The sequence below is a fragment of the Opisthocomus hoazin genome, chromosome 2, assembly GCF_030867145.1.
Source record: "Opisthocomus hoazin isolate bOpiHoa1 chromosome 2, bOpiHoa1.hap1, whole genome shotgun sequence".
Taxonomy (NCBI): Eukaryota; Metazoa; Chordata; class Aves; order Opisthocomiformes; family Opisthocomidae; genus Opisthocomus; species Opisthocomus hoazin.
Genome location: NC_134415.1, coordinates 52,874,635 through 52,888,186, shown reverse-complemented (window position 1 = coordinate 52,888,186; position 13,552 = coordinate 52,874,635). Strand labels below are relative to the sequence as shown.

The 13,552-nt window shown below is 45.3% G+C and overlaps 2 protein-coding genes across 10 annotated transcripts in view; one reads left to right on the top strand and one right to left on the bottom strand.

Annotated features, from left to right (window-relative positions):
* GPR75 (G protein-coupled receptor 75) overlaps positions 1-13,552 on the bottom strand; it is a 16,562-nt gene extending 3,010 nt beyond the window's left edge. Inside the window, exons 1-4 of one of the 7 annotated variants that reach the window (XM_075413638.1) lie at positions 8,945-13,552; positions 2,314-2,527; positions 913-961; positions 75-769 (exon numbers count right to left, since the gene is read on the bottom strand). In XM_075413638.1, the coding sequence (XP_075269753.1) occupies positions 11,905-13,548 (1,644 nt within the window). In that variant the 5' untranslated portion in view covers positions 13,549-13,552 and the 3' untranslated portion in view covers positions 75-769; positions 913-961; positions 2,314-2,527; positions 8,945-11,904. Of the gene's footprint in view, positions 1-74; positions 962-1,227; positions 2,138-2,313; positions 2,528-3,838; positions 4,114-6,649; positions 7,869-8,944 lie in introns of those variants that run through there. The other 6 variants (XM_075413636.1, XM_075413637.1, XM_075413639.1 and 3 more) reach the window with 6 other exon arrangements.
* LOC104326514 (toll-like receptor 2 type-1) lies at positions 1,942-5,989 on the top strand. Of its 3 annotated transcripts, none has more exons than XM_075413632.1 (3): positions 1,942-2,201; positions 2,752-2,829; positions 3,330-5,989. In XM_075413632.1, the coding sequence occupies exons 2-3, from the start codon at positions 2,810-2,812 to the stop codon at positions 5,953-5,955; spliced, it is 2,646 nt and encodes an 881-aa protein (XP_075269747.1). In that variant the 5' UTR covers positions 1,942-2,201; positions 2,752-2,809; the 3' UTR covers positions 5,956-5,989. The 3 variants fall into 3 exon arrangements, with proteins under 3 accessions (XP_075269747.1, XP_075269749.1, XP_075269748.1); XM_075413633.1 differs by having other exon boundaries at positions 2,147-2,168; XM_075413634.1 differs by lacking the exon at positions 2,752-2,829.

Sequence of the window (13,552 nt, the reverse complement as noted above, 5' to 3'; positions counted from 1 at the left end):
GCACAGAAAGAACAAACACCTGTAACAAGCACTGAACAACCCCTCCAACTTACCCGCACAGGAACGCTTACAACTCACTTCTGGGAGCCTCCTACACAACCCAGACCAGCGTAAGAATGGCAGTGCTCACTTCTTGCCAAGACCTGCCGACTGAGTATCAGAAAATGAAAGAGGAATCTTCTATAGGAGATAGAGTCATGTCATTATTGCTATGTCTTTATTTGCATTTCCACTCAAAGATACTGCTCAAATGCTGCAGCCGTTAGACATCTGACAATAGGGATTAATTCTAGAGCTCATTTTCAATTGTCATTTAAACTCACAAATTCTTAATTACCTACAAGACCAGATCAAAAAACAGAGAGAATAATTCTGTAAGACACTGCACAGCTGATAGACACGGCTGAGAGGAGTCGGTGGCTCAATGTGCAAGGCGAGACAGTCCCTGGGAAGTTTCACTTAGCTGAAGTGAATAAAACCATCAGTCTCAGAAAGATTTTCTCAAGGGGTAAAGAAATGCAGGGTATTATGCCCTCTCCCTTAACAGACAGGTGCATTTCCTGGTCATAATTATCTTCTTTGTATAGCTATACAGATGTGACTTACAGTTTTCTTCCAGCACCCAAATCTCAGTCCACCTCAGTAAAAAAAGCTCCTTTGCGGTCCGGTCTCCGGAAGGCTGGTGCTCACGCTCTCTGGATTTAAGCAGGTCTTGCACAGGTTTACCTCTCCTCCCTTAAATTACATTTCCAGCGCAAAAAAATATCCCCTGCAGAGAGACAGTGAACAAGCGGAAGACAACCTGTTTCAGGAATGAAATCTCTTTACTGAGTCCTTCTGAGGAACCACAACCCTGTCTCGATTCTGCTCGCAGCCGCGTTGTGTGTACTTTCCCTGCTCACTCGCACAGACCTTTCTCACGTGCTGCTCTTCCTCCACAGTCCCCAAAATAAGAGGCTGCCTTCAAAAAAAAAAAGAGAATAAGTGAATACACAGAATGCATGCTGGATGAAATAAATGTTAGAATAATGCCAGCACAGCATGTCGATAGAATAACCATGCTTCTACCGAAAAATATTATTTTTAACTTTGCTACTTCCAACCGTGATTTACTCTCACGGCCAGCCGAAGAGACGTGGTTTGATGGGCCCTGTGCTGGAATACAGCTGCTCCATCTTCCCAAACACTCCTAGGGGACAAATGGCTCTCTACAGCGGGGCCTCTCAAGTTGAAAGCAGGAGCAAGAATCTTTCCTGGCATGTCCAAAACGCTCTTAATTTCCTGTCTCTTCCACTAAAGCAAGTTAGGATCTGTCTGAAGAATGGCTGACTTCAGGGCAATTCTCAGAACCTGCTGAGGCAGGAAAGTGCCCAGTCAGACTAGAACAAACAACTTCGGGGTTTTCCAGCCCCCCAGGCCTGGACAGGGGAGCCTCTGGGCTGTGGCGAGAGTTTCCAGTCACCGGCAGTTGCAAAAGAGTGGAAAAAAAAGTCAATAGCAGAAAAAGTGGAGCAGATGACAGAGCTCTACCCCTTGTGCAATCCGTTGCCTCCCCTTCTGTTGGCACCCCAAATCGAACCAGCTGCAAACAAAGAGTGCATCTTTCAAGGCAGCACTACAAAGACTGAGAAAATCTCCTGTTATTTTTTTCCCCTAGTTCAAGTGCACAAAAGGTGCAATTGCTCACTTCGCAGGAGAACTTCTGGCATGCAAGACCTCGCATTCACACATAAGCGAGCCCAATACAAAAACCTCCCCATCTTAGCAAACACACCCCACAGCGTGTCACATTACAGGAGTAAATCAGTTTTACAACCCTGTGGTCACGCTTGGTGCTTCCAGACCTTCCCTGCGACGCTCAGGTAGCAGCGAAGCCAGCAGGCGCCTTGGGACGACACCGTCCACAGCACCTAAGAGTTAGAACAAGCAGCTTCCACCTTCAGTTCTCCCCTCAGCAACGGGCTGAGCAGCTGGCTGGCAGCAGCACGATGAGGAAAACTTCGCAGATCTCACCGCGGGGAAGCACCTCCGGCGCCAGCCCCCTCGCCCAGCCTCGCAAAGGGCAGCGGGGCCGCAGAAGCCGCTGGGGCTGGGCAGTCCCGGGGGCGTCCCTGCCCGCCCCGCTCCGCTCCCGGCCCTACAAAAGGCAAAGGCGGCAGCGACAGCAGGTACTGGCGAGGGAGCAGCGCCGAGGAGAGCGGGTAAAAGCGGGGTCAGAGGGCTGGGGAGGGTTGCTGGAAGCAAGAGGGAGCTGTCGGCTGTCTTCCAGCCTTAAATCTGCAATGCTTTTCAAGCCCCGGGGGCTTAGCTTACCCCTGCGGTGCATCGGCTCCCGGCTGCAGGTTGCTCCTGCTCGTGAGCGAGGGATGCGGGGTGCTCTGGTGGGGTCCTGCCGGCAGTGGAGGGTCCAGGCGACAGCTGGGGAGTCTTTGGGGTCCTTTCTCGTCAGTTAAACTTGATGGTCCAAGTCTGGTGAGTGGCAAAGGGCACTGCGGTAACCCCAGGCTGCTCACCTGAAGGTCTGCACCTGGGTTTTTGGGTAATAAATACAAGACATGGGCCTGAGGTGTTGGAAAACTAGTGACAGAGAGAGCCGGGCAGGAGAGGAGCTGGACAGTGACACTACCAGGCAATGGGAAGTCTCCAAAGATGAACGCCGCACGGGCAGTGACCTCTCCTGGTGCAGGCTGCCTCAGACAAACCTCTGACACCCTCTTCAAAGCAAACTTACCCTTTTCCTTACTCTGACAGGTAAGGCTAAATAAGCTGTCACTGGTAAATTCGTGGCAGAGAGGAAATCACCGAGGGAATGGAATCAGAAGACGACAGGTGATCACACAGTTACATGGAGCTCCCTGCCAGGTTACTCCTGAATACGCAGCTTCAGTGGTCAAACAGGTTTCAAGACAGGTCAGACTTACTGGGCTGTTGTGCAGCAGGATGAGAGATGTAAAACCCGAGTCGCAAGCAGCGGTTACGAAAGTGCATTTCAGATCACACAATGGGAAGATGCTATTGCAAAGGCTGCTCACTACCTGTCTGGGGTGGGGGGGAAGGGGGGGAAAAAATAAATCACTCAGACTTTATCTGCAATGATCTGAAACGAATAGCACTCTCCTTCAAATTGCTCTCCGACACCATCTTTTAGCATTGCTTCTTGAAAATAATAATGAAGCAAGATGTTTTTTTATGTAGATAGAAAGGGATTCATAGATACAACTATTGAAACAATTTCTGGCCTTGCAAGTAAACTAGGATTTTTTTTTTTTAAGGACACTCATTAACACAGAACATATTATAATGATGGATTTTACATTTCTTTTTTCCAGGATGAGGATCCTTATTGGAAGCCTTCATTTCTACTTCATTTCTTTCTTCTTCAGTAGAGCAAATGGATTCCTAACTCTGAGAACACCTGCAGCCTATGCCTTCCCATTTTATAACTACTCCTATTTAAACCTCTCTTCTGTATCAGAAGCACAAGCTCCAAAAACGGCAAGAGCTCTCAATTTCTCACATAACATAATTGAAAAAATAAGCAAGAGAGACTTGGAAGGTTTTGATGCGCTGGAAGTTTTAGACCTTTCCCACAATCGGATTAAGAACATCGAACCCGGTGCGTTTGAGAGTCTGCTCAGCCTTGTTTCTGTGAATTTATCATTCAACCATAAGGAACTTCTTGCATCGGGTCTTCCACCCTACCTGAAGCTCTTACCCACCAGCAAAGCCTCAGGGTCTTTGCAGCTTTATAAGTATTTTGACAAATCCTCAGAGGGTGCTCTGGAGCCTCCTGCATCCGCCGAGGAGCTGCCGCATTCGGGAGGTCCATCCGTCCTGCAAAATGTTAATCCGAGGCTCAGGCGAAGTACAGAGCATCTTCTTCGAAGAGCAGAGAAAAATGTAACGGTCTCTCCAGAAGCCACATCAAGGTCTAATTTCTGCGGAGCACCAATAAACGGGACACTCGATCTGTCAAACAGCAAACTCTCCGAGGAAGAGCTGACGTTAAAACTGGATCCAGATCTCTGCCAAGCTCAGCTGGAGGGTATTCTGGAGCTTGACATTAGTCACAGTGACCTGGAAATGGATCTTCTGTCGCTGTTTGTCCTGGTTCTGCCAATGAAAAATGTGCAGTCCATTGATGCCAGTTACAACAAATTAACAATTAACATTCTAGATGTTGAGGCAATCTGTAACTTCCCATTCAGCAAGCTTTTGTTTTTAAATATCAGCAACAATCCGATAAACAGCTTGGATACACTGTGTCTCCCTTCAACCATCAAGGTAATTGATTTGTCCTTCACCAACTTAAGTCAAATACCCCAAAATTTTGCTAAAAAAATGATTAACTTAGAAAACATGTACGTTCAAGGAAATCACTTCATATATACTGTACGTCCAGAAATCGGTAATGGAGTTTCAAAATTTCCCCCTGGAACTGTGCATATTAATGCCATCTCCTTTGTCAGAAACGAGGCTGGTACACCCATCCAAAGCCTTCCGCAGAAAGTAAGACACCTGAAAATGTCCAACTGCTCCATCGTGGAACTGCCAGAGTGGTTTGCTGGCACAATGGAAGAATTATTGTTTTTGGATCTCAGCAGCAACCGGATTTCTGTGCTTCCTGACTTACCCACCTCCCTGCAGCATCTCGACATAAGCAACAGTGATATTAAAATAATACCCCCTAGTTTTAAATCCGTCTCCAACTTAACAGTATTTAATATTCAAAATAATAAAATTATGGATATGCATCCTGAGTATTTTCCGTTGACTTTAACAAAATGTGATATTAGTAAAAATAAGTTGAACATGTTGTCATTAACTGATGCCCTGGAGAAACTCGAATATCTTAATGTTTCGGGAAACCTCATCACCAGACTGGAACCCGCCAGCCACCTTTCTGCGCTTGCTAATCTGGACAGTAGCCACAACCTAATTTCAGAACTCCCTGATCACTTTGGGAAATCCCTTCCAATGCTGAAGTATTTTAATTTATCAGGGAATAAGATCTCCTTTCTACAGCGTGGCGCTCTCCCAGCTTCTTTGATTGAGTTAGACATTAGCGACAACGCCATTACTACCATAGTGGAGGACACTTTCGGCCAGTTAACGAGCTTGAGTGTTTTGACCGTTCAAGGTAAACATTTTTTTTGTAACTGTGACTTGTACTGGTTCGTGAATGTGTACATCCGCAACCCACATCTGCAGATAAATGGCAAAGGAAATCTCAGGTGCAGCTTTCCACCAGACAGAAGGGGCTCGCTGGTGGAGAGCAGCAACCTCACGCTTCTGCACTGCTCCCTGGGCATCCAGATGGCTATCACAGCTTGCGTGGCCATCCTGGTTGTTTTGGTGTTAACAGGCTTATGCTGGCGGTTTGATGGGCTGTGGTATATGAGAATGGGTTGGTACTGGTGCATGGCGAAGAGGAAGCAGTATGAGAAGAGGCCAGAAAACAAGCCCTTTGATGCCTTCATTTCATACAGTGAACAAGATGCAAAATGGACGAAAGAGAATCTGCTGGAAAAACTGGAAACTGATGGATTCAAGATAAGTTACCACGAGAGGGATTTCAAACCGGGACATCCTGTACTTGGTAACATTTTTTACTGCATAGAGAACAGTCATAAGGTCCTTTTTGTTCTCTCTCCCAGTTTCGTAAACAGCTGCTGGTGTCAGTATGAACTGTATTTTGCCGAACACCGAGTCCTGAACGAAAATCAGGATTCCCTCATCATGATCGTGCTGGAAGACCTCCCGCCCAACAGTGTGCCGCAGAAGTTCAGCAAACTCAGGAAACTGCTGAAAAGAAAAACCTACTTAAAGTGGAGCCCTGAGGAACACAAACAGAAAATGTTCTGGCATCAGCTAGCCGCTGTCTTAAAAACAACTAATGAACCACTTGTGAGAGCAGAAAATGGATCGGCTCAGGATATGTATGAGATGGAATGAAATACCAGAATGCGTAAACGTTGTGCCTGAAAACTCTGTGGTCAAATAAAAGCGTTTCTGTGTTTACCTCCTGCAAAGGCTGCCGTGTTGCAAGGGGGGTTTGTCTCAGACCAGTCCCCAGGAGAGGCTACTGATGGGTTTGTAGCACGCGTGTTATTCTGTCTGATAAGAGAAACCCTTATCCAAAGGGCTGAGACCTGAGCACTGATAAACAGCCTTTTCCTCTGGGTGCTTGATTTTCTTCAGCTATTTCCAGCATTTCTTAAAATGCTGAGGATGTCACCTGAAAGGAAGAGCAGCTTGAGTCACGCTGCATGTCCCAACTGTCTTTTTGAGATTATTGCAGTGGAAAGCGACGTCATTCAAAGGTAAGGCTGCAGTTCAGATTCTCAGTTCTAGTACAGCTTAAGAGGGGAACACACACTGCGTACACATAGGAAAAACGCAGACCATGACAGTACACAGGTAGCAGTTTCTTTCTGTGGTTTAGCGAGAAAAGATTAAAGATTTACTTAATGCAGCCACCTGAGATGCAACTGCAAGTCCAAACTGCTACATCATTTTGTTTAAGTAACTGGTGGAAGAGATCAGACTTTAAAGTCTTTTATAATTCCAGACTAACATATACAAGCAGACAATAAAAAACGAGCCAGCTGAGCATGTCAGTCTCTACTGTTAAATAATTGGTGTACCATTTATTAAAATATTGTTATTATAAACCTCTGAAAAACAAGCAAGAAAATTCTCCATAACATTATTTAGATTTAGGGAAGTTACATTTGACACAATCAGCCTTACCCATTTCAAATGAATCCAGTACTACCTCTGCATAGCCCCTGTAATCACCTAGTGCCACTTAAGAATTTTATTTATTGTATTTGAAACAAAAAGATCAGCTGATCTAACTTCCACATTCAAGGAAAATCAGACTGTGACGGAAAATAAATACTAGGTGAGAACAAATCATTTAGCATAGCACAATCTGGACTTGCTCATAAAATGAGCAAATCCAAACGACTCGCCAGCAGAAGACCAGGATATATCAATCTATTGATATATCAATCAGGAAATATCAATCTATTTGATGGCAAAAGGGGAAACGTGAAATAAACATGAAGAGCAAGTACAACTCTTCTGCAATGTATTTTGAAAAGGAAATGATCCAGCCAGAGCAGTACATGGTTTTCACCCTTCCTGTGCTGCTTTCTCGTAAACAAGAAAAAACCCCCACACTGCAGCATGTCACATGTTTGACTCTCGGAACCAAGGTTCAGGGACAGCTTTTGTAATGAATGAAAGTATTTTTGTAATACTAAACATAAACCCCTTTGAAATAGGAATTGACAACGACATAATAAACGACATTTTAAAGTCAATTTGCCAGTACTGATTAAACTTAAGGATACTGTACTTGGTATATCCATGAAGAACAGTGTTTGAAGTTGACAATAACCAAAGAGCTATTCAAATCAAAGAAACCCGCATTAATTGCACCAGAGGACAGAACCAGTGCTCGCAAACCCCAGGAGCGCTTTGAAATTGCCTCTTCCCACTTTGTCCCCTGGTGCTGACCCTCCAGTTTTCCACCAGTGCAAATGAGGAGAAGCAGCGTAGGACTTACCCTCCTCTACCATCTCCATTCACAGAGAGATCTCTCTGCAACCTCTGCAAACCCACTGCTCCTCAGCAAGCATGAGGAGTCATGTACACTGACTGTTGTGAAAACAGAATTATTTTCCTGGTCTTTAAATCACTGGCAGCCTGGCAGCCAGATGACTTGTGAAATCGAGTGCCGGGACCTTCTTTACTGCTGTGTGCAGCATGAGCAGAATTGCTTACCAGTGCTCAGTGGCAGGACCAATGTAATCCTCCATTCACCCGTGGCATCAGTGCAAATACACTCCTCTTAAATACTTAAAAAAAAAATCAAAAACCCCATTCAAAGCGGACAGAAGACAAACCTAGAAAACACCCATAGGACTCCACCTTAACCCCTGCAAGACTATTCTACTATTTTAAGATATTACACCACCTGCCTTCTCTCAGTTTTCATCGTGAACATGTCACGTTGCTCTCTGCAGCCCTGCTTCGCTACCTCGTGGAAGGTGAAGAGATAATGGTGCAGGTAAGCACAGCCCTGCGGTTCAGAAGTCCCTTTACTTTTTATTCCCTGTGCTGCAGGTGGAGGGGTACGGAAGACTATATGGGGGATAATTTTCACAGCTTTCCTAACAAGTGACAAATTATATACCTAAACCATACATACCATAAAATACCACAAAGTTATTAGGCACTGAACCTTTTTAACTACTGCCTGTCCAATTTTTGCATCTTGCCCTCCTCAGCTTGCTGCAGCCTTACCGCTCAGGGAGACCGGCTCTGCGACTTTAGAAAAAAAAAAATGTATGCCGCCTTACAGAAAGCTCTCTAATCTGTAGTCTAAAAAGATCTAACTGCTGAACAATATTTAGCAACTTTTTGAGGTTGTGTAGATATTGTTCAAAGTTATTTGGCATTACCAGCTTTTAGGTTTACAGATAAAGGACAAAAAATACATTACTGCAGGCTAACAGCTGAAAAAGTCAACTCGTATCACCATAAAGCAAGATGTATGACTTAAAAAGACTGCGAATTATAAAATCTTTCAAATATTTTTGTTCATGTAAACAACTAGAAGTCACTTGTTAGTGAGATCAGCCCCAAACAATTAATCAGCTGTTTTTCTAATAAGCTGCTTTATGCTTTCTTTGAGGCCGCTCCGCATAAATAGTCCTCAGGCCAAATACCGTGACAGCGGCCAACACCAGCAATTTCAAAAGAAGCTGAAAAGCACGCTGAAAACATACGTTAGGTAACATGTTCCACCAAGATGGGTTCATCCTAACCCCACAAATCAAAGATTGCTTTAATTTCTGGAGTATAAAATTTTACGTATATTCCAAAATGTGTTGACACTAACTGTCAGGCCCCTGATATTCATCCTACTCACGTGAAGCACCTGTTAAACCTCCTGTTTTTTTCTAAACAGTTCTGCAGCGATGAGGTCCACAGCGTACATACAGGCAGTAAGGAAAGTACAGCAGTTTCTGAGTCTTGTATTTGCCACCTTTCATATTCATGAGATGCTTTCTTGTTCTTGTTTTACAGACTGCACTAACTACAGACCTGCTTTTTCTAACTGTTCAGTATTCACATCCTTCTATTGCTTACTGTCTCACCCATCTCCTCTCTTCACATGCATTTTCCATCTCCTTCATCCAGCACCCTGTTGCTTCCCCTCTGCATTAGACTGCTGCTTTTTTAACCTCGCAGTCACACTTTATTGGTTCTGTGCTCAGCAGAAGAGGGTTCTGATACAACAGGTAGGCTAAAGGAAAAGAGAAAAGTTATACTCCAGAAGAGTCCAACACATTCATTTTATCATATGACAATTGAGTACTTCAGTTTATGATTCACTTCAAGGAAATTGTACTTACACATTTTCAAAATCCAGGCTCTATTTTCTACACTCACAAACCTCCCCCAAAACACAGTTATTTAATACAACTGACCACTTAAATCAGATTTTGTTCCTACTGCAGATTAAAAGGTGTTGCACTTTCCTATCTGTCACTATACGCATATTAACACAGTGGTTGTATTACGAATACAACTGGCACCAGGAGTTAACAGAAGAGCAGTATTACAAAGTGCTGTAAAGGCACTTCAGTCCTTTTGTCTTAATAACACGTCACGTAAAGGCAATAAAACCTCCTTCTATCTTAAAGCTGTACCCTTCTTCCTTTACTCCCACATGAATACTCACTGCAAATTACTTTAATTAATAAGGTGCGAGGGATTTAATCTTCTGCCATGTGATGAAGTTCATGTGATCCAAAACAAAAGCACAGCAGGAGTCATGCACACATGCAGCAAACCCCAAAACTGCTTGGTGTTAAAACCAGCCCTAATGGGTATCTTCAAGTCCCTTAAAGTACCTACAGGAATCCATCTGGCAGCCAGTTTTGGGTTCCTGCCCTACACTCCTTACAATCCGAAACTGTAATTGCTGCTAAGAACATAGATTGAGACAAAATTACAGGATCCCACATATTTTTTTCCTCCAAATTAGTATGCTTTGTACTGAAGAGAAATGCAAAGACAGAAAAAACAAACAAGACAGATATTTTAGTCATCTTTCATAATTACTTTAGAAAGAACCATATTATTCATTTATAGACAAAAATATCTCGGCAGAGAGAAAAGACTTACAGAAATAATTTCAATTTTACATTTGTATTAGAAAGTTTTTCACATCCATTTTATTGCAAGAAAGCTGTCTTGAATTATTCAAAATTAATTAAAATTCAGAGTGTAAACAAAGAACAGTGTTCATAATGTAATAGTCTTCCAGGAAAATATTGAAAATAGTTTAGTTAACAAACAGCCGAAACCAACAACTCACACACGGCAACGATGTGAATGTTTTTTGTTTCTAAAATAACAAATCGACTTTCCACCACTGTAATTTTGCTAAAGATGTGACATTTTCCTACAATGAGGCACCAAAAGTCTGTGGCATGATTGTTTCAGAGATACTAAGGCTCTGCTGAAGTCCACAGAAGTTGAAAGGTGATTGCTTGTTTCAAAAAGATCTGGCCAAAGTCGTAATTGTCAGGAATTTAAATGCCTCCAGATCATCGTTTCATAAGGAATTCCCAGAACATGTGACACAACGCGAACAGTCAGATTCATAAAAACATATATAACTTCTGTTATTTGCTCACTGTGTAGACCAACGGATAAAGTTTGTAAGTAGATAGATTATTGACTTTTAAATCAAACGGGCGTTAGACTTCTTAGGAAAACCTCAAAAGCTTGTAGTCATCTTGTTATGTGGTCATTCTGTTTTTAAAAAATGTTAATAGCTGTCAGTTCTACCTCTGAGGAATATCACAGCTGAATCCCCCCCATTCCTGCTATTATACAAAGTCATAGACAAAAACAGCAAGCAGCAACACTACTCTTTGCATAACAGTATACAAATTAGAAAACTCCAGAGGTAACTGCACTACTAATAGTGTATCAATACCATAATATTGCAATATTCATCTCCATCCTCAAGTAAAATCTGTAATTAGGTATTGCACAGTTATTTCCTTCCATCAGACGTAAAATACCTCTCCAAATATGTCATTTTGGGATACATAATGCCACCAATCCTTAAAATCAATGTTCAGTGGAAATTAATACATATATACTTCAGAGGTTTATTGCAGTGCCACAACACTTCTCAAAAGACCTTCCCCAGCGGCAATACGACGCTGGTTGCAAAATGCCCTGTCCTGCTTTAGGCAGCCGAAACTGAAATCCTGAACTTCAGCTGAAGTTCATGGAAATTTTGCCATTTACCTCAATGGAACCAGGATTTCACCTCACAAATAGAAAGAACTTTTGTTATTACTGACGCTTGTTACAACAAAATACCACCGACTCTTTCAACCTGCTGCAATGGGAAGAGTTTAAACCTAAGCATCACAACACCAAACATCCTCCCAATTCTTCCTTCTTGAAAATATGGCAAGTACGCAATTTAACAAGTAATACTTCTGGCGCAGCCTCAGATCGTTCTTTGAGATATTCTGCCTCGTGACGTAACGAATCACGCGGTTATAGCACTTACTTTTTTTGACTTGTCCAGCAGTAAAATTTAGTAACAAAACCTCCTTCATGTAACAATTCCAAATACAGACTGAAAATACCCACCCCCTTTTTGACTTGCTGCAGAAATTCAAGAAAGCGTCACAGAAGTAATATCCTAGTATTCACTTCAAATGCAAATAGCTGGATATTAACATTAGTGGCATTTTTCTTAATTGACAGCAGTACTGTACTGAGTTCAGAATAACGATTAACAGAAGCAAAGAAGGGGACGCACTGGATCAGCCAGATCAGAACCCTTTCCTAAGGTTACACCGAGGGCACTGGTATCTGCTTAGTCGAAGCACTGTCGTGGTCTCGCACCAAGTCGTTAGTGGTGTGATAATGCATGGCAATGTAGGATTTGGCAAACCCGAAAGTCGAGTTCACTGGCTGCAAGCTATTCGGGGTGCTTGCTTCCTGGGAAGGGCTGCTGTTGTAGATACTGTAATAGGGCTCGATTCGGGTGTTCATGGGGGTTGAGCTGCTCTGTGCATAGTGCTGATGCCCGACAGAAGCCTTGGGACTCAGCACGCTTTCCTTGGAGTGACTAGGGCCACAGGCTTGGTCCACAAACTTTTTCTGAGGTTTTGGAGACAACATGTACGCTGAATTGGTCTCGTGATGGGATGACTTGTTCCTGTTGACTTCCAGGCTGCCTTTGCCCATGGCCTGAAGCCTCGTCTTCTGCTTGCAGCAGAAAAAGACAAGGGCTACGTACTGCAGGCACCAGAGGACTCGTCTCCGAAGTCCTGCACTGTTGCGGGAATATATAAAAGGATTTAATCCAGATTTGAAAAAAATGAGGGTAAACCCACACAATTCAAACTGGTAGAGAACAAAGCCACCGCTGCTGGACAGCATGTCCTGCACCAAAGAGATGCCCAGGGGCAGGCAGCAAACCAAGACGGAGAGCACGATGACAACGCACGTCACCACTGCCCTGGAGTCCTTGGCCGTGGACAGGTTGACCGCCGACACCAGCTGGAGCCGGCTGGCAGTGGTGGCCGGCGGCTGGCCAAGGTGCGTGGCGTAGCCGTGCGTCTGGACGTGCTGCGGCTTGCTGTAGCTCTGGTTCCTGTACAAGGCGGGCACGGCGCTCTGCACGCCCTCCCTGGCCCCGGTGGCCGGGGGCCCCGCGAAGGGCTGCGGTCTGGAGGTGTCCACGGCCACCATGGGCGGGCATTTCCTCACCTGGGCGTTCCTCCGCAGGGCCTGGGCGATCATGACGTAGGAGACGGACACCACAGCCACGCAGCAAATGAAGTCGGTGACGTAAAGGTAGAGGATGATCTTCCCCTCGCCGCTGGCGAAGCTGGACATGGGCAGGCAGAGGCGAGAGCCGCGGGTTTTCAGGGTGGCCAGGGTGGCCAGGGTGAAGCTGGTGGCCCACAGCAGCAGGGTGAGGAGGAGGGTGCAGGGGAAGGAGGCGGCGCGGTGCGGCTGCTTCCCCAGCACCATGCGCAGCCGGTGCAGGGCGATGACCGCCACCGTCTTGAGCGACATGATGATGAAGCCCGAGCTGGTGAGGTGGAAGGCGAAGCAGAAGGCGCCGGGGACACCTCGGGCCGAGTCAAAGAAGAGGACGAAGGCAAACATGGGGGCGGCCACCCCGCAGATGAACAGGTCGCAGAAGGAGAGGTTGAGGATCATGAAGTCGAAGTTGGTCCTGAATTTCCTGAGGGCCGGGTCGAAGAAGGACAGGAGGACGATGAGGTTGCCGTAGGAGCCCAGGCAGAAGACCAGGGCCAGCAGGGAGGCACAGGCCGCCAGGGTGGCGGCGTGGGTCCCCTCCCGCAGCTCCCCGGCGCCGCCGCCCGCGCTGCCGTTCCCGCCCAGCGGCAGCAGCGGCGCCAGCGAGGCCCCGGGGGACTCCTCCTCGCCCCCCGCCGGCAGCCGCCCCGACGCGTTCATCTCT

Coding starts and splice junctions, on each gene's coding strand:
- LOC104326514 (XM_075413632.1), top strand. CDS start 2,810: ATGGAATCAGAAGACGACAG. Junction 2,830..3,329: donor ATGGAATCAGAAGACGACAG/GTGATCACACAG, acceptor TCTTTTTTCCAG/GATGAGGATCCTTATTGGAA.